We start from the raw sequence: 20,497 nt of genomic DNA, 5'->3' as shown, positions 1-20,497 counted from the left end.
TTTTTAGGAGCAAATGCAAATAAAATGCTTGCATTGTCGAGCGTTATATCATTCTAATAATGAATAAAGCCTCATGCTTTATTATTTCTAAAAAAAAAAACATTTTTGCCATGTAAACATTTTCACTGCAAAATGACAGAAGAAGAAAATAAGGTGCCATTCCTTTAATTAATATCTGTTCAGACATTCATTTTGGCACTAAAGAACATCCAACTCTGTGTGTGTGTGTGTGTGTGTGTGTGTGTCAGAATGTTGTGTGTGTCCTTGTGTGTTAGTGAATCTGTGAGTGTCAGAATGTTGTGTGTGTCCATGTGTTAGTGAATCTGTGTGTGTGTCAGAATGTTGTGTTTGTGTGTGTTAGTGAATCTGTGTTAAAGTTACGAGTGTGTGCATGTGCATTGACTCTGTGTTGTTTGTTAGAAATAGAGAGGGACGAGCAGAAAGGAAAGATGAGAGGAAGTGGTGGAGGAGAGAAGACAGGAGGGAGATGGAAAGGAGAGAGGTGGACAGACAAAGACAGGTGTGGCGAGCGAGCGAGCGAGAGAGAGAGATAAAGAGAGAGAGGGTCTCCAAATTAGTCTTGCAGTGAACTGATTAAGATGGATGCGACTCCTCTAAGATGGATGTTACTGCTCTATCTTTGTGCTTCTTGCCCTCTCTGTGCTTTTGTGAGTGGCACTTTTATAAACCTCGTGATAAACGCTGAGACAAACTCTTACCACTGCCTGACTGCTTCCTTTCAGACCCACTTAAGCACACAGCCAAGAGTGGGCGTGTGTCCATCACTTAAGAGGCGCTCTCTCTCTCTTTCCTAGGCCCATGCTTGTGTGTGTGCGTGTCTGTCCTTCTGTCACTTACGTGGCATCCCTCCAACGGCATGAAGGTGTTTGTGTGTGTATGCGAAGGAGTGCGCACGAGTCTGCCTATCTGTCACTTACGGCCCTGTCTGTCCAACATAGTCGAGGAGGTGTGTGCGTGCCAGCACTCGAGTTTCACTTAAGTCGTGTCTCTGAAGCCATCTGTGTGTGTCCGCCGGTGACAGGCCTGACAGCCATCTTATTTACCCCTGTACCCATTTACACAGTCTCCGTTGGACTACTGGTGTGTGTGTGTGTTTGCAGTGTGTGTGGCCCAGATACAGAGCAGGGGCCACAGGCATGGCAATGAAAAGCAACTCAAAGAAGAACCGCATTTCCAACGATTGTGAAATTGAGGTGCTTGTCAAAGTTGAAAAAAAGAAAAGGGGGCATTTTATTTGGTGGTCTCACTTCCGGGATCGCAAACAGAAACCAAAACATAGAATGTTATAGATATACATAAAGTAACAGAGACCATCAACTCCATAAATCCTGAGCAAAGGACCCTGACAGAAGTAAAAAAAAAAAGGAAGAAAAAAAAGAAGAAAAAAAACTCCACAAACCTCCATTGGCAGTCATATCTCAGAAATGCAATCAATGAATAGTTTGTGGCGCTCATATCTAAACTGAATTTACAAGGTGTGTCACAACCAAGAATAGAATAAAAAGAATATGAGCAGCTAAATAAAATGTTGACTCTGACTTAATGTAAGGGTGAAATATGTAAACATCAGAGATGCTTCGCTACAAGCAGAAACTGCAGGAGCTACTTAAGATGTTGCAAGTTACTCCTCTTGAGGGTATTCCTTGGTGGTAGGGTGTCAGAACATTCACATTGCGGTGAACCCTTCTGCATGTTCAGCAGGTATCTCAGGATCACGAGTGTTTCGCCCCTTAGCCTGTACGCCTCGCCTGAGTGGGGCAGCAAAGAGCAAATTAGCCTTCACCTGCAGAAGGGCTCCAACTGTGGGCTCTCATCAACCACAACCATCTTGAGCTGGTCTCAGTTGCCATGGCTATCTCACCAATGGCTTGCCTCAGTTGTTTGGGTTCCAAACCCATCTTCTGCAGGAAAAAGCAAAGTGATGTTGCTGGGAAGCATGGCTGTCAGCTTTGATGGGAAACAAGGTTGTGTACCATCTTTTGACGAGAGCTTCATCAATCAAATCCTGGTACATGGCTTTCTTCTGTTGGTGAGAGATGGCTAGTCTGTCCTCTCAGCACACTGTGAGTTCAGCTACTAAGACAGATTTTGTGCTCCTGGATAGAAGTACCACGTCTGGTCGGAGTGAGGTTACTGCCACCTCTTCCGGAAAGACAAGTCCCTTCTTCAGATCCACTTGCATCTCCCAAAGCCCAATGCAAAATGGAGCACGGGTTCTTGGCAGTTGTTCTTGCCCAAGGAGCCTTATCTCCTTCCCTTTGGAAAGTGACAATTTCCAGTGGTAATTGTATAAATTAAAAGAATGACAAAATTAATCACACATAAGTAATTAACCATCCATCCATTATCCAAAACGCTTATCCTGCTCTCAGGGTCGTGGGATGCTGGAGTTTATCCCAGCAGTTATTGGGCAGCAGGCAGGGAGACACCCTGGACAGGCCGCCAGTCCATCACAGGGCCGACACAAACACACATTCACACCTATGGACAGTTTAGTATGGCCGATTCACCAGACCTGCATGTTTTTGGACTGTGGGAGGAAACTGGAGCACCCGGAGGAAACCCATGCAGACTTGGGGAGAACATGCAAACTCCACACAGAGGACGACCTGGGAAGACCCCCAAGGTTGGACTACCCCAGGGCTCAAACCCATGACCTTCTTGCCATGAGGCGATCACGCTAACCACTGTGCCACTGTGCCGCCCTCAGAAAATACAGAATATCAATAATAATAATACAGATCTAAAACAGAATATAGGATGAGACGTCATCAGGTGATTCAGATGTTTCAGACATCATGTGAAAAAAATGGGGTAACAGAATCTCAGTATCATTAATTTATTGATTAAATTGTGGATCATGATATAACAATATCTGAATTTCAACCTGATACGACAGCACGATAAACGATAAAACTGAAATATTGCCCAGCCCTAGTTGAGACTTGAAACATTTATAAGGTTCCCCAGTTGCTAACTACTTTCTACCTACCGACTCTCCCTATATATTAACCACCTTCCCCCATTGTAGAAGCAGGAGACAGAGAGAGAGAAAGAGAGAGGACACACAGGGGGTGCTGAGGGCCATCATGATAAGGCAGGGTAAAATTCCCCACCAATGCTAAGCCCTTTTACAACTGGCCATGGTTTTTAGTGATCAAATAAAAAGGACCTTTTAACTTTTATTTGGTTCTCGGTGGTGGAGGGGAACATATGGGAACAATTGCCATGCTGCATAAATCTAGCTGCCTGCCGTCACTGCCTGGCAGTGCAGACCCCTGTGCACCGCTCATACCGTGCCCTGAAAAGCAGTAGTGTCAGTACACTACTGCTTTTCAGGGCACGGTATGAGGTAGGAGAACAAAACTTAGGCAATACAGTCAAGATCTAAGACATTAGGGTATTGTGATACTATCCTTCAAAATATTGTACAGATTTTTAAAAACCCCACATTGATTCATTCTTAAAATTACACAGAGTCATGGCGGTAGCAGTACTTGATTGTGGTTTGCATGTTCTTGTACTGCTATGATCAGAGCCTCTGTGCTGTCCTTCAGTCCAGCCTTTTCTATACACTGGTAGGATTTCTCGATATCAGCCACGTCTTCTATCCGTCAATGGTACATCCCATGGAGGGGCTTAGTCTTCCGTGATACTTCCTCTTCTTCTTCCTCCCCACTGCCTTCTCCTGCCTGAGGTACTCACTCAACAGTTCGTCCTGGAGGGCCCTCTTTCTGAGGTACTCATGGCTGTTCCTTGTTTCATCCTGGATAGTGGCCCTGATGCTCACTAACCCTCGGCGCCCATCTTTCACTTATCGTACAGTCTCAGGCTACCGGAATTCAGGTGGAACCCTCTGTGCATTGTGAGGAGTTTCTCTGTCCTGATATCTGTGGCCTTTATCTCCTTCTTTGGACAGTTTATTATTCCAGCTTGGTATCTGATGACTGGTAGGGCATATGTGTTGATGGCTTGGATCTTACTGTTCCCATTGAGCTAGCTCCTCAGGACCTGTATCACTCTCTGGAGGTATTTGGCTGTGGCTGACCTCCTTGCTAAATACACGCCGATCAGCCAAAACAATAAAACCACTTATAGGTGAAGTGAATAACATTGATTATCTTGCTACGATGGCACCTGTCAAGGGGTGGGAAATATTAGGCAGCATGTGAACAGCCAGTTCTTTTAAGTTGATGTGTTGGAAGCAGGAAAAATGGGCTAGCATAAGGATCTGAGAGACTCTGACAAGAGCCAAATTGTCATGGCTAGACAGCTGGATCAGAGCATCTCCAAAATGGCAGGTCTCATGGAGTGTTCCCATTATGCAGTGGTTAGTACCTACCAAAAGTGGCCAAAGGAAGGACAACCAGTGAACTGGCGACAGGGTCATGGGGGCCCAAGGCTCACTGATGCACGGGGGAAGCAAAGGCTACCCCGTCTGGTCCAATCCCACAGAAGAACTAATGTAGCTCAATTTGCTGAAAAAGTTAATGGTGGCTATGATAGACAGGTGTCAGGACACAATACATCACAGCTTGCTGTGTATGGGGCTGCGTAGCCTCAGACCAGTCAGAGTGCCCATGCTGACCCCTGTCCACCACTGAAAGTGCCTAGAATGGGCATGTGAGCATCGTTTACTGAGGGAAGAGATGGCACCAGGATGCATTATACGAAGGTAAGCGGCAGAGGCAGTGTGATGCTCTGGACAATACTCTGCTGGGAAACCATGGGTCCTGACATTCATGTGGATGTTACTTTGACACGTGCCTCCTACCTAAACACTGTTGCAGACCAGGTACACCCCTTCATGAAAGCGACATTCTCTGATGGCAGTGAACTCTTTGAGCAGGATAATGCGCCCTGACGCACTGCAAAAATTGTTCAGGATTGGTTTGAGAAACATGACAAAGAGTTCAAGGTGTTGACTTGGACTCCAAATTCCCCAGATCTCAATCCGATCGAGCATCTGTGGGATGTGCTAGAAAATCAAGTCCGATCCATGGAGGCCCCACCTTGCAATTTACAGGACTTAAAGGATCTGCTGCTAATGTTTTGGTGCCAGATACCACAGGGCACCTTCAGGGGTTTTGTAAAGTCCATGCCTCGACAGGTCAGCGCTAAGAGGAACCTACACAATATTAGGCAGGTGGTTTTAATGTTTTGGCTGACAGGTGTATATACAGTACAGCTTCTGTTCATTCCAGCCATAGTGCCACAGGTCAGTCATGCAGGGGAAGTGATAACCTGTGAATACCAGGTTTCTCATCTATCAGCCTTAAATAAATGACCAAGCTGATGACAGGGGAAAAAAAAGAACAGAAAGATAAATAGCTCCACTGCTACTTCTTACCACTAATGTAAGTGGGCCGGGGATCATTGCTAATCTAATCAATTGATCAAACTATGGATCCTGTAGCTGGCTAGACATAGCCACTGAACTGAGCTATATGGGGGGACATTTTATTTGTAGTTATAGAAAGAGGCTCCATTTGGGCTCCAGAAGAACAGCGGTCGGAGATGGGAACTTGCACTGGTTAGGGCTATGGTCACACATAAACAAATGCAGGTGAATGACCATCACTTGTCAAGGTAAAACTCGTATCTTGTCATGCTGAATGTGGGCAGTGAAGGATGATGCCAAGTGGGGTCAACCATACACACTTCTTTGCTATCAGTTGAGGCTGCGGATTTGCCAGTCAAAGTTCACCAAAGTTGAACTCGACACAAAGCGAAGATGCGAATTTCCTTCGCTACCAGAAGCGAATGGTTCATTTGCCCTTTGCTTGCATAGAATGGAACTGTACGGGAGGCGAATATTAGCCAATGTTAATTTTGCGCATGTGTGACCATACCCATAACCAGATACCAACAGATGCTTGGTTGATAACTTGAAGCAACTAGTTGTTTGTCCCCACTGATGAAACTGAACAGTGAAATGGGTTAAAAGTGGCTTGTAAAGAAAAAACCTTTGGTTTTATTTTTTTATTGTGTGTGTGTGTGTCTGTGTGTGTGTGTGCGTGTGAGGGAAACAGGAGAAAGTCATCACCTTTCTTCACTACTGTGATGTCAAGCCCGGGTCTGCGATGGAAATAGATAAATATTAATGGATTTTTTTTTCTCATGTGAAACTACACTAAGACTGAATCCTCGGGAAGATAATTTAAACAGCATTCAGTTGATTTTAAACTGTTCCCTCTCAGACAAATAGTGTGCCATGTTGGTAAATATATAGGAAACCCCAAACATGGATATGTTATGTAGCCAAGTCTGAACGTGCTTCTATGTCTGTTTGCTGTGTATGTGTTGTCCATGCGCTGTGTGTGTGTGTGTGTGTGTGTGTGTGTGTGTTGGGGGGGAGGGGATTGTCAGTGGGGGGGTGGTACTATCTGTCCCTCTAAGCAGTCTTGGCAGGCCAATCTAATCTGGCCAGGAAAAGGTCAGCACCACTATAACTGCCTTTCACTCACATTATGCACTGGCGCACCCTCTCTCTGGCTTTCTCCCTCTCCTTCCTTTTCTCTTTTTTCCCCTCAGTTTTTCATTTTTTTCTTACTTTCAGATTCTTTCCTTCCTTCTCTTTACTTTGCTGTCTTCCTCCCTCTCTCACATACCCCATTTCTTTACCTTTCCATCAGTATTTCACTCTTTTCCACTTTACTTCCAGCTCTCTTCCTCCTCTCCAGTTTTCTCAATCCATATCTAATTAGTTCTCTCTCACTTTGTGGACTAGCCTTATGCAATGAGCTGCTTCACCTATTTTCTGTTCAAGACAGGAGACACACACACACACACACACACACACACATACACAACAGAGCATTCTGTCTCTTTCATTACCATAACTATCTGCAGCATATCATTGACTGTTAACATAGCAATTCCCATTTTGTTTCAAGCATCATGGCAACCACATGGGAGACATCCATTCTACATGCATGTCACCATCACTCACCCCCCCCCCGGCGACAAGTCTACAAGTCGAGATCTGAAGAGGCGGGCAGGTTCAAAGGAATCAGATGACTGACAGCCCGGATCAACCAATCGACCGATCTCTTGTGACATCTTGTGTTGCCATGGCAATTATCAGGGACCCTCAGAGAGAGCGAGCAAAAGAGGGTCAAAGGTCCTAACACTATCGTTCTGCCATTTACAGGTCAGAGAACTAGAGAGATGGGGACAGGATGGGATACAAACACAAAGACATGAGACGGCCAACTTTGAAGTCCTTTTACTCCTTTTCCTCTATCATCTCTCTCCTTGGGGCAACTAAACTAGCCATAAGTCCCCGCTTTTTACTCTTTCGCCTTGAGGCTGCCACGCTATCAAACCTCAGCATCTATCCGTCTGTCTGTCCCTTTGGCTATACTGATGGTGGAAAGATGAAATATTTTATTAGGAATCAAAAACAAATTCATAGGGCGTCTGGGTAGCGTAGCGGTCTATTCCGTTGCCTACCAACACAGGGATCGTCGGATCAAATCCCCATGTTACCTCGGGCTTGGTCGGGCGTCTACAGACACAATTCGCTGTGTCTTGCGGGTGGGAAGCCAGATGTGGGTGTGTGTCCTGGTCGCTGCACAAGCGCCTCCTCTGGTCAGTCAAAAACATTCACTTAAGCATCACTTGCTCAGCAAACTTTCAGCAAAAGTAGCTTAATTACTTAAGTTCATATGTGATATGAAAACGAGTGGTGGTTCAAACTTGGGGAAAAAATGAGTTTTGAGAGCACCCTGCAAAGTTTTACAGTAATGGCTTGTTACGCTCCATCTCAGACAGAAAAACAGAGATGACTCTTCAGAAAAAAGAAGACAGAAGACAGACTTAGTTTTACAGCCCAGCAAGCCAGACAACCCACGAGCCAGACAAAGAGAGCTCTCAGCCTGGGCTGTGTTGGTCTTTTCAACTCGCCAAAGCCGGTGAGAGACACGGGGAACTCTCCCTTCACACAGAGTTGAATCGTAAACTGGGTTTGTTCGATTTTCCCCAGCACCCTCCCTCTTCGGCTCGCCTCTTTAGGGCAGCCTTGAAAGGGTCCCGTTCCCTCCGCCTTTCTTCCCTGCTCTCTCAAAGGGAGGGAAGGATAGTGGCACTTCACAAGAGGGATGGGCCCTCTTTATCCTAACTGAAGAGACCCCCAACAACAGCTCTCCTTCCGTCTATCCATCCGGCGGCTCTCAAGGGCCGGCGGGATTCAGCCGCATGTGTTTGAACCCCTGAGGATCTTTCAAGACAAAATCCACCTTCTAAGCCGTTTGTCGTGTGTGTGTGTGTGTTCCTCAGTGTGCATGTGGTGCACGCGCACGTGTCTGTGTTTCAAGTTGCTCTCCCCAGGCCACCTCAGTTATCTGTGTCACATCACAAGGTGCCCTATTAGAGCGCGGCAGAAGGGTCCTGTCTGCCGGTTTAACGACTGGAAAGAGGGACGGGGGGGTGTGTGTGGATGGACTGACAGAGTTAGATAGATAGATGTGAAGCCAGCCCCCCTCCCTGCTCTTCTCTTTGCTGCCGTTTAGTTGAGATTTCAACATTGATCTGTCTCTTCTCCTCCATCTCCCACTTTGGCTTTCAGGGGTAAAGATAGGGAGCGAGCGTGTGAAAGAAGGTTGGGTTTCAGCATGCGGGTGTGCGTATGTTTAACAACAGATCGAACACAGAGAGAGGAGGGAAAAAGGGGCGAGAGGCAGATGAAAGCAGAGGGAGAGTCAAGGGTTCGAAAGAGCTTCAGACGAGATAACTCTTTACCGCCATCTGAGCACATCCCAAGGGCTCTCTTGCTCTCAAAAAAGACAGCGCAAACATGTTGCACAGAGGTGCATGTGGTCAACAGAGGTTCACCATAACAGACCATCCTGAAGACCGCAAAGGATATCATATAAAAATGTTGCCATGCATTACAGCTAAAGCAAACTCAGAATATGAGCATGGAAGCAGGCAGGAAAAGGGAATTTGAATTGAGAGCCAGGCTTCTAATGAATTTTTGTGTTACTTGATCTTGCTAGTCCATTTTTGTTGCTGTCCATGTGTCCTTCCACTGGAGTGCCGTGACCTAGTCTCATGTAACATCATACGTCGTCATCGTCTCCATTTCACTGCTGCGCTACGCTGATGACGTCCAGCTCTACATCCCCACTAAATCCATCATCACTACAACTCACTCCCCTCTGAACCAACTGCCCCACTGAAATTAAATCATGGATGCAAGCCAACTTACTCAAAGTAAACTGTGATAAATCTGACATGATCAACATCAGTCCTAAATCCCTTACCAAAACCACTCACAACTTCTGCCTCACCATCGATAACGGCACTCTTTCTCCATCCTCACACACATCCGTAACCTCGGAATAATTTTCGATCGCAACCTCTCCTTTGAACAAAACGTCAATCAGATCACCAGAACTGCCTTTTCCCACCTAAAACACATAGCTCGTCTCCATCCATCACTCTCCTTCTCTGCTGCCGAAACGGTGATCCATGCCTTCATCACATCCAGAATGGACTACGGCAACAGCATTTTCTACGGCTCATCATCCGAAGTCCTAAACAAACTCCAGTACATGCAGAACTCTGCTGCTCACATAATCCTTCACTCCCGCTCCCGTGACCTCCACTGGTTCCGTCCCACAACGGATCCAAATCCAAGTCCTTCTCCTCACTCATAAAACCCTCAATAAACAGGCCCCCTTCTGCCTCACTGACCTGCTCCACGACCATACTCCTTCCCGCAGCTTTTGCTCCTCCAATGTCAACCTTCCTTCTCCACCACACAGGACCAAGCACCAGACCTGGGGTGACGGAGCCACCTCCCTCTGGAACTCTCTCCCCAAACACACCAGAGACTGCACCAATCTGTCCATGCTTGTTAATTAATTAATTAACCAAAACTGACCTTATCAGAATTCATTTTAATGTGTGTTATATGTTCTTGGTGTGTTGCATTTATGTTTATTTTAACTTATGTAAAACATCTTTGTATACCTTGAAAAGCGCTCTATAAATAAAATGTATTATTATCATTTCTGAAAGACTGTGACATTTAGATTATTTAGAACACACACATTGAAAGGGGAAATTCAAATAAAGTGCTGATAATGAAAAAACTAACTTGGTGCTAACAAAACATCACAACTGAGATATTTTCATCTGGACATGTTTGTCTTGTTCTTTAAGTACACTATTTAGCTCAGACCAACATGTTTCATTGTGGACGAGAGATTTAAAATAACCTTTGGGGGGGGGGGGTGCAGATATCCACTGAAAAGAGAAAAATAAAGATGAAAAGAGGATGTAAGAAAACGGGACGGAGAAAAAACGTGGGGCCACTGTGCATGTGAATTTGTGTCATAGAGCAGCCTTGCTGCTCCCTAGTGATCAGCTCTTGGGCTCGGTTCTATAATTGCATTTCTGGACCAATGCATGCACATAACACACAGGCACCCATACACACATTTACTGAATGACATATACCCCCGACAAACATGCACAGTGGTGGCCAGCAGGTCAATTGCCCAGCTAAATGTGTTTTCCTTCACCCTTGCTAAGTGTACTGCATAAGGCCGTGCTAGGCTGTGCCGGGCGAACCCCGGCTAAATTTGGTGGGCCACAAGACTACAATCTCTCATTGCAACTCCCCAGTCTCTCTCAACCCTGATCTCAGAAAACTAACACACCTTGTAAATGGACAGGAGCAGTGAGTAAGGGATGGTTCATTTTATAGACAGAGTAAAAAGAAGAAAGACACGGAGAGAGAAAGCTGGTATGTGCATGAGAAGAAGAGAGGTGGTCTGACTGGATCTAAACGCCAAGTTCAAAGGACTGCCAACACTGTTACGGCTCCCCAGCGCCATTCAGTCTGATCCTGTTAAGACTGACACTTAGGTAGACTGTACAGACACATGATGCCATGACAGGTCAGATAATAAGAACCACATATAGAGGACTAGAGACCTCCTCCATTAGCACACAGCAGTGACTCGCAGAGCAGGGATGAAACCACAACGGGGTTCACACTTTTTTTTAGGAAATCATTTTCTTAAATATGGATAAAATATACCATCTCAACAAGTGAAAATAAAATTTTAATACCCAACTACAATTTTCAACGACCTCAATATTTCCAAGACATCTGATCAGTTTTACTATTTTCTACATGTTTTCCATGAGAATAAGTCTATAAATTTACAGGTCTTCCAGGGTGTGCAGGAACTCTGCACAAGACCTTTTGGGTTTACCAGGCAGAACTGAATTGAACACCATATAGAGGTCATTTCTAGGCTACTGTCATGTTTACATCTACAACCTGCCTCTTCAATGTGGCACTGATATCAGCACGTAACTAATACTTAAAAACACAACACTGAATGTGAATGTCTAAGCGACAAAAAGACCGGTTCAGTTTGTCTGGGAAAGATAGAGGGTTTTTGTGTTTGTGTGTACCTACCCCTGAAGCCTCCCTCCAGCAGTGCAGTGGCTCTGATCCTCTTCTGGCCCGCCCACTCGTACTCCTCGAACCCACGGCCATTCTCTCCATCCACGTCTGCAGAGTCGTCATCACCAAATGCTCCCTCACGCTGACACACACACACACACACACACACACACACACACACACACACACACACACACACATACACAGTGTCAGTCCCTGCCAGGTCAGTCACTTCATGGGCAAAATCAGTACCGGCGATATTTGCTGTCCTTTTATATGCTTTATGATTCAAAATATTAAGTGAAAACCCCACTATATATGTTTCAAACACAAGAGGACAATGCTTACACTTAAAAAAAATTGTTCGTATATAAAAAAAATGTGTTCATGTTTAAAACTAAAGCAAATTCAATTTATATGAAACAGGACTATGAAGGCTCATTTGTTTTCACAGCTGTTCTTTCTTACAATTTACAACACTGAGTGAACATGTTGTGGCAGAAGTTAGTAGGTCTACAACTAGTGTGATTGGTACTAATTAGTCAAGTAAATCTGAAGATGGCTTGATGATTAACATACACTGCTAAAGAAAGTGATTACAAGATGCTTGTGAAGAGGTGGTAATTAATGAACAAGTGCATTAAATAGAAATTATCACAATTTTCAACATTATCTCTATATTTATGTTGTGCAGAAAACACTTCATAAGCAGCCATAATAATTATTATAATAAAAAAATTGCTGATGAGGTCACTAGTGGACAATCTGTGAATGTGAAAATGACAACCCTTAGTTCCTGGTTTGCTGCTACTTTCAGAGAGATATGTCAAAATGGACTACATTGTGTAAGAAAATGCGAATAACCATGCTACATACAGCTGTTGAAGTTGATACCAGCCGTTGAAGCGAACACCACTGTATAAAGACCGTGATTCAGACCGTTTGCCAGTGATGTTTAGCAGCAATCACTGTTCCACACAATTTCAGTGGCGTTTCAAAGACAAGCCGAAGACTGCTCGGCATTATGGCTGCTAATGGATTGTTATCACTACAATATATATTTACATATATAGAGAGAGTAATGATGAAAAACATGATTGTTTCCTTTTAAGAAAGGTTGCTCCACAACAGGGAAATAGAGAGGAGACATTGGGAAAGAGTTGTTAATCGGGCTACATCTACAAGAAGCACAGCCATAACTGGCTTCCACTGCAAACAGGGTGCTATTGGTTGGTATCTAAAAGAAGAGGTCATTGGACAGCAGCTACAGAAACTACAGATGCCATAGCATCTAAAGGAAGAAAAGATGTGATTGGTCAACACCTAAAGAACCTACAGACAGCCATTGATTGGCATTTTCTGTAAGTCAAGAGGTGATTAGACAACATCTGAAAAGAGGCGAAGAGGTGATTGGTCAGCATCTACAAGAAGAGCTGATAGGCTGTCCGACTGGCAGAAGACGGGATATGGGCCCAGATTGTACTACCTGGAGCAGGCATTGTTCCACATGTCTACTCATCTCCTCCTCGCTCCCAGCCAATGGGGCGCTGCACAGTGGACATACCTGGCCCCCCTCCTCTGGCTTCCTCCTCTTCATTTTCCCTATACGGGCTGCAAGAGGATGGGGTGTAGAGAGAAGGAGCAAATATGGGGGGAGAGAAAAAAAGAGGTGAAAAATGTGATAAGCAGAAAAAAAGTAAAATACACAGCCCGAGGTACATGTTTTCTATCTTTGACTGCAGGATTCTTTAAGCCTTCAAGCAAGAACAACACACACAATTTGTAGAACACAGTGTTATAAGACAACATTTTGGACAGTGTTGATGGAAATGTAATAAGTGTGCATTTCTGAGTGATTTCTACACATAAGATTCTTTGTCCTTCTTTAAGGAATTTGTTGCCACAGTCTGAACATGAAAATGTGCATTTACCTCCATGCAATTTATATAAATATATACATACACACACACACACACACACACACACACATACACACACACATCGATAAGATCACACATGGGCACATAGTCAGGTGGAACTACATTCTGCTAGTTACATGACATATGTGTGTGGAGTTTGCATGTTCTCCCTGTGTCTATGGTGGGTTTTCTCCGGGTGCTCCGGTTTCCCCCACCATCAAAAAGACATGCGTGTTGGGGTTTATACTCCTGTTTGTGCCCCTGACCGAGGCATGGCAAGACGAACTGGAGTTGGTCCCATCACGAGTGTGATGTTTTACAACAGTTGGCTTTAACCTGTTTTGATTCTTATTAAGCGAATACAACTAAGTTAGCCTATTAGGGTCGCTTGCTTACTTGTCCTTTGCTCTCTACAAGCCTAAAAACCACAATGAAGATGCGGCCTGGCGCAATATGCCGCTTTCTGACATGTGCTGAGTTAAGATGGAAAAAGACAAGAGCCTGATGTGACAGAACAATCTTTCCTCTCATCACCACTCTCCCTCCTTTCCATCCACTCCCCGTCCAGCCTGTCTCCTTCCCTGTCTCCCCTCTCTTCTGTCACAGCTAAATCCCTCTTACACACACACACACACACACACACACACACACACACACACACACACACACACACACACACACACACACACACACACACACATAATTAGAAATTTAACAGAGCAGAACAGCCACCATTGCGCCCCAAGTCTCTGTCGTATTTTCTTAACTGCAAATGGCGCATGGGGACATTAATTTTTAGCTGGCTGGGAAAGCAGAGAAGGCCAAGAGGGACCCTGGTCAGGGAGGGAGGACGGGAGGCGATGCCCCATCACTCCAGGGGAGAAAGACGGAGAAAAGCAGAGGGAGCGATGCGGAAAGCGCCTCCTCCTGCTCGCCAATCCAACCCCTGATGCTAATCGAGGGAGGCGGCGTTAAATAGAGAGAGGAAAGGGCCACTAATTAGGTCCAGCAGGGCTCTCTGCCACCCCACCCCACCCCAGTCAGCTGTAACCACCCCCAACTAGAATGATTCCTGGTTCCACATGAGGGCAAATCACAAGTAATGGAGGGCGAAGTTTAAACTAAGTCCTCATTGGCTCTCATCCAGGGACTGGATTATCATTGTATTGCTTCAATCAGAAAGAATGACCGGTGTAAAAATAATAATAATAATAATAATAATAATAAATAGTTGCTGGGTTTTCTACATCTTTGCTCATTCAGGAACTGAAGCAGTTTACATGTAAAGTCTTCTTTCCATTATCCTGCCGAGGTTGAATGAAGCTACTGCGTGCCATACCGTACCGGCAAGGAGTTGTATGCATGGTTATAATTTGTGTTCCATTAGCGCTGAAATTGAAATCAGGACTATAAAGTCCCGTAGATCAACAATAACAGTGACAACAAATGATGCCATGCAATGGCGTCTGTGTATATAACACACATGGGACTTAAGTGCTGATTCAGATTTTTTTATTTTGAGAGCAAAGGACAAATCCCTGCTCGTTGCAGTTTTAGCAGACTATAGGATCAGTGTGGGATGTGATAATGGAGCTGCAGAATATCAACACATTTCTAGAAGTGGCATAACTGCATGTGACATGAATGTAAAACCAATCATTGAATGCTGACATAGTTAAGCCCCCCCCCCCCCCCGCTGACGTGATCTGGCCACGTTGAGCACAGTTATCAAATGGCACCAAAAGTCCACAAGCGAGTGCAGTTTGGAACCGCCAAAATGCTCGCTAATAGAACCGTTGTGTCCTGCTATGGAAAAGGGGTCTGAGTGTGAAAACAGTACTTTAGATTCCCTTTATCAATTGAGAGGGCCATCTAGAGGCAGCTAGAAATCTCTCTCATTCAAAATTATGAGTAGCTTTGCTGAGATGAGAGGCCCTGAGGCAAGGCACCTTTAACTGATAAACTGACTTCTCGGCAGGACAACGTTTAGAGAGAATAGAATACACTTTGTCATTTGTACATACATACAGTGAAAATTACTCTCTGCATTTAACCCATATTAGCTGTGTCGCTAGGCGCATTGGGCAGCTGCTGTGCAGCACCTGGGGACCAATTCCACTTATTTCTTCCTATTGCCTTGGTCAGGGGCACATTAATTAGGGATATTAACCCTAACATGCATGTCTTTTTTTCTTTTTTTTTTTTGATGGTGGGAGGAAACCGGAGTGCCTGCAGGAAACCCACGCAGACACGGGGAGAACGTGCAAACTCCACATAGAAAGGACGTGGGAAGGCTCGGGGTTCGAACCCAGGACTTTCTTGCTGTGAGGCAACAATGCTAACCACTGGGCCACCGTGCTGACCTTGATCAGGTTAATGGTAACAGTTTCTTTCCAGTAATGACATAGTTCACTGTCTGATATGGTTATTTATAGATCAACTGAGCACAAAGTCATGCTCAGCAGGGCCTTAATATCCAGGGGTTCATTCTACCAGTAACCTTGGGGTCATTCTTTTAAGACTAGAGGCAAACACAGGGTAAAAAGGTACAAAAATTTAAATCTTATTTAAATCTTAAGTACTTATGGATCACTTATAGGCTGGCTCTATGAGTGCAGTGGTAAGTCTTACATGGCATTCTTACTAAAAGACTAAGACAGATCCATGTTTGAGCTGCACTTGAACAAGCTCTCGCAGCCAAATGACAGGCGAGTTGAAATGGTAGAGATGATGAAAGATATGATCACTCCATATAGTAAATGTTGTTTCTCAACTTTCCCTGAACATGCGGTGTGTGTGTGTGCGCGCGTGTGTGTGTACATCAATAAAATGCACATCCCTTTGGTTATGATGTGATTCTCCCATCCAACATATTTCAGTAGCATTCAAGCCAATCTAAATAATATGGGGTGGGGTATAATGTTATTAATCCTGGATCAGAAAAAAAAATTACTCAATTCATTTACTGATTAGCTGCCTAAGATAATTATTTATCCTCAAAGGCATTGTGTACGGCTGCAAACTGTTCTGCATTTAACAACAGCAAAGCCTATTTGATAGTACTGCGTATGAGTGGTGAAACAATTAATAAATATGAAACAAGCGCAAAGTGAATTCCTGGAACTGTTCTAAAGTGTCTCAATGATACATTGATATTCTGCATGAAATCAGGCCATATCATGGAAATCCTGACTTAACTTTTTATTTCCCGGGGATTTCCTTTTCAGTAAACATAATAAATGACATCAAAGCAAGTTTAAAATAAAGTATGAAACAATCATAAAAGGATATATACATACCATTCAGTCTTGTTTGCCTATTTGCCCGAACTCGTAAAAATGTCTGCAAATAGAGAGAAAGGAGAGTGACGATATGTGCGTTAGATATCAAATTAACAATACGACGTCTTTGTAGTCACACACGTAACTTTTACATGAAAGATTGCAGTGGATTCGGGGGCTCTACTTTAATCTAGGTTTAAGCACACAAAACCTACTTCTCTCTTGCCTTGCACCTCCTCCATCTAAGGGATGTCTAGTTTCATTCAGAAAGCGGTTTTCCCCACTGAAACTCACTTATGTAAACTAATCATGTGTGTTCCCGGATATCGTACATTGCACGACTAAAACGTTGTCTCAATAATTTTGTACGGATGGAAAAGGATTGAAAGTGGCGCCCACATCGCCGACTACACTGCCGTTCGCCGCCATGTTCATATGTTTTGATCATGTGACACCGCCAATGGGGTTCAGAGTTCCCTGCTGTTTCTACCTATGGCCGCTAGATGTCAGCAGCACGTTGCAGCTCCATTGGTTTGCCATAGGAAGGGTTTACAGTGGTTTTCCCACAGAACAAATGTTTAGTGATAAATAATTAGATGAATATCAAATTGCTTGATGTGAAAATGTTAAATCAAACCACTTGAGTGCAAAAAATTTAATTATGAAGAAACAGCCTAAACCTCTAAAACCTATTTTGAGTTTTACAAATTTGGTAGTGTAGGGTATCACAAGTTGTATTACGAAGATACTGCAAAGTCATTATTTGCAAACATTTGTTTAAATTCTTGGAGACATTACACAATAATAAAAAAACACGCTTGTGGCACTGAATAAAGTTGAGGGCTCTTTTTATTCTTTTCTTTTCCTTCTCTTGTGGAATGTAGGTGGGGTTTCCTTTTAGCCATTTTTTTTCATCACTATATTTCAATTGAGATTCAGTCCTTATAGGCCTTTAAGTCTGTGGCTATGTGCTAAGTAGAGCACCCCTAGTCACTTGTAATGGATGCCCTCTCGTTGACACTGCAACAGTGAGTATAGGCATCGGTCCACTTCTCTCATCACAGGCAAACTGTCAGCGATGAGAGCCGACAAGCAGTCATGCCTCCTCCTTTTTGCTCTTCACCCCCCTTCCCTCCATTCCTCTCCACACTCCTCCTCTGTCTTTTTCGCCCATGCATGTATGACACCTGAGTTATATGATCGATTGCCATGCATTGCCACTCCTGTCATATTACATTACACTTGTTAAATGGCTGGGGGATAGGTCAGGTTTTTAAAACAAAAAATATGTGTCAGAAACTACATTTTGCATTGGAGAGACAGTCAGTGAGAGAGGATGAGGGGAAAGTGTGTCAGAGCGATGGGAAAAGTCTAACATATTACATTTTCAGGGGGGTAAAGAGAAACACCATTGACTGAATGATTTGAATAATATAAGGTGATTTCAGCAATTTCACTTAATGAGAAAATCTACTTTATCGCTATCAGCCCTTTATGAGCTGTGTCATCTTGAAAGCATGGGTGTAATGTTTGCATGGACTTAATAGTCTTGATTTTATGATGACAGAGGGGAAACCCACTTAACCCAAAAACAGGTCAAAGCCATCAGAATCAAAGCCTTACAGGAACAAACTTGGGCAAAAAAAAGACAAGTAGAGTGGGTGGCCCTAAACTAAGAAAAGAAAGCTGGTAACCAGAGGTGATAAAAACACTGCTGGTCAAAATTCCTCCCTACACTGGTTATGATAATACAACCCATAATAACTGTTAAAAGTGCCTCTGAGCAAGGCCCTTCACCCCTAGTGTCATTATTGTATAAGGTATGTATGTCATGGCTGTCAGTCAAGTCAAGTCAAATCAGATTTCCTAAATCACAATTTAGTCCCAGAGGGCATTACAATCACGTTACATTCTTTGCAATGTATGGCCCCCCCTTATCCTTTAGACCCTCTTTTAGGAGTCGGCCAATTATCGGCCTGGCCGATTATCGGATCCAATATCCAGCATTTTTACAGTGATCGGAATCATTATTTTTTTAATCTGATTGCCGATGAAATAAATGAATTTACAAATGTGCTACTTTGGCTCTGATGCGGCCACCTCTGTTGGTCAACACAACGTGGTCTCCAGCGATGTCCCGCCCACAGCACTATCTGATTGGTTACACGCCACGAGTAATAGCCTATCAACACGCTTTTGTAGACTGGCGCGGCTCCGGTGAGCGAGTGAAGCCGTGTTTCGTAGGTAAGACAGCGGATATTGCCGAAGTTGCAAGAAACGTCTCAATTTTATGATCTATTTCTATGATGACAAGCACGTCCAGTTGACTACCGACAGAGAGAGGCGGCTGCACCGGAGCCAAAGTAGCGCATTTTTAATTTATTTGATCGGCAGTCGGATTAAAACAAAAAAACAAAAACAAAAAAACGATTCCGCTTAATGGACTTTAATTCGAGTTTGCGTTATTCTAAATTTTGACACCAAGCTTTTCATTTTTACTGCAAATGTATATCAGCTCCAAATACTGGTTATCGGTCGCCTCTATTGCTAATAAACACAACGTTTAACGACACCCTGTGACCGCCGTTTTATCCTCTTCGCCCCCCCCGCCCGCGTCCTCGGGGTCAAAGGGGACCCAATTTTACCATAATGAACAGAGTAGAGGGGAAATACATGTTAACATCCTTGATTACTAACAATCAGTAACAAATATCGGTATCACCCCTGAAAAAAACCCCATATCGGTCGACCTCTTCCCTCTATTCAGATGTGAAGAAATCTCCATAGGGGGAAAAAAACCCCAAAACCTCAGAAAGCGTGTCAGAGGATGGATTCATCTTTCAGGACGAAAAAGTAACAGGTACCGAGTAGAAAGAGCAGACAAGCAGTAACAGGTTTAACATAACCGCTCAGTGAGGCACTAAATGAACACAAAATTAACTGAAACAATGCAGAATATATGCACAAGTTTCACAAGTTATAGTGAAATAAGCAAAGCGTATTGATTGTACATCCATCCATCCATTATCCAAACCACTTATCCTGCTCTCAGGGTCCCAGGGATGCTGGAGCCTATCCAACTGTCATTGGGTGGCAGGCGGGGGAGACACCCTGGACAGGCCGCCAGGCCATCACAGGGCCCACACACACACACACAAACACACACACACCTAGGGACAATTAAGTACTGCCGAGTCACCTGACCTACATGTCTTGCAAAGCAATGCCATGTAAAGAGTCGAGCAACCTCCCTGCACCACGTCAGGCATCTTTTATAGGGGTGTAGGGGAGTGCAATGGCTGAACCGCCATTGAATTTTAACTTGACTTTTTCTGACTGAATTTATTCTATATATCTATTTAATCCATCTTTTAATCTTGTGTTTCTCACTGTATATTTCGTATGTTAATTGTGAGAGAGTGAACTGACAAACCAAATTCCTTGTACTGTATGTCCGAACGTACTCGTACGTAAAAATATTCCACTTTGGATTCTTATACCAACACCCTCACATAAGAGTGCCTTGAACTTCAACCAAAAAACCTGGTTAATACAGGCGAAAATGTGTTTTTTTTCTTCTTTTTCTGACATCACTTCCTCCAACTGTAACCCAACTCTTAAAGTGCACCTTACTAACAGTTCACTGACCTCCTCTTATTTCACGATTCTTGTGCACACAGGCACATCGGTTCATTCATTTATTCCCCGAGTATATTCCTTTACTTTACCTGCTTGTTTAATAAAAGACTTGGCGATAAAGATGGGAAATATGCTACGGGGCAGTTTAAATTTATACAGATAACCTGGACAGATGAACTCTGTCAGAGTGGGTAGTGTGTGTGTGAGTG

The 20,497-nt window shown here is 43.9% G+C and overlaps 1 protein-coding gene across 2 annotated transcripts in view; it reads right to left on the bottom strand.

Moving 5' to 3' along the window:
- rnf220a (ring finger protein 220a) overlaps positions 1-17,068 on the bottom strand; it is a 45,492-nt gene extending 28,424 nt beyond the window's left edge. Inside the window, exons 1-4 of one of the 2 annotated variants that reach the window (XM_056293044.1) lie at positions 16,865-17,068; positions 16,668-16,710; positions 12,936-13,060; positions 11,462-11,591 (exon numbers count right to left, since the gene is read on the bottom strand). In XM_056293044.1, the coding sequence (XP_056149019.1) occupies positions 11,462-11,591; positions 12,936-13,060; positions 16,668-16,710; positions 16,865-16,891 (325 nt within the window). In that variant the 5' untranslated portion in view covers positions 16,892-17,068. The remainder of the gene's footprint in view (positions 1-11,461; positions 11,592-12,935; positions 13,061-16,667; positions 16,711-16,864) is intronic. The other variant, XM_056293045.1, reaches the window with a different exon arrangement.
- Positions 17,069-20,497: the final 3,429 nt, after the last annotated feature.

This window comes from Lampris incognitus, chromosome 14 (assembly GCF_029633865.1).
Source record: "Lampris incognitus isolate fLamInc1 chromosome 14, fLamInc1.hap2, whole genome shotgun sequence".
NCBI classification, from domain to species: domain Eukaryota; kingdom Metazoa; phylum Chordata; class Actinopteri; order Lampriformes; family Lampridae; genus Lampris; species Lampris incognitus.
Note: the sequence above shows the minus strand (reverse complement) of the source record. Positions and strands in the feature narration are given on the sequence as shown.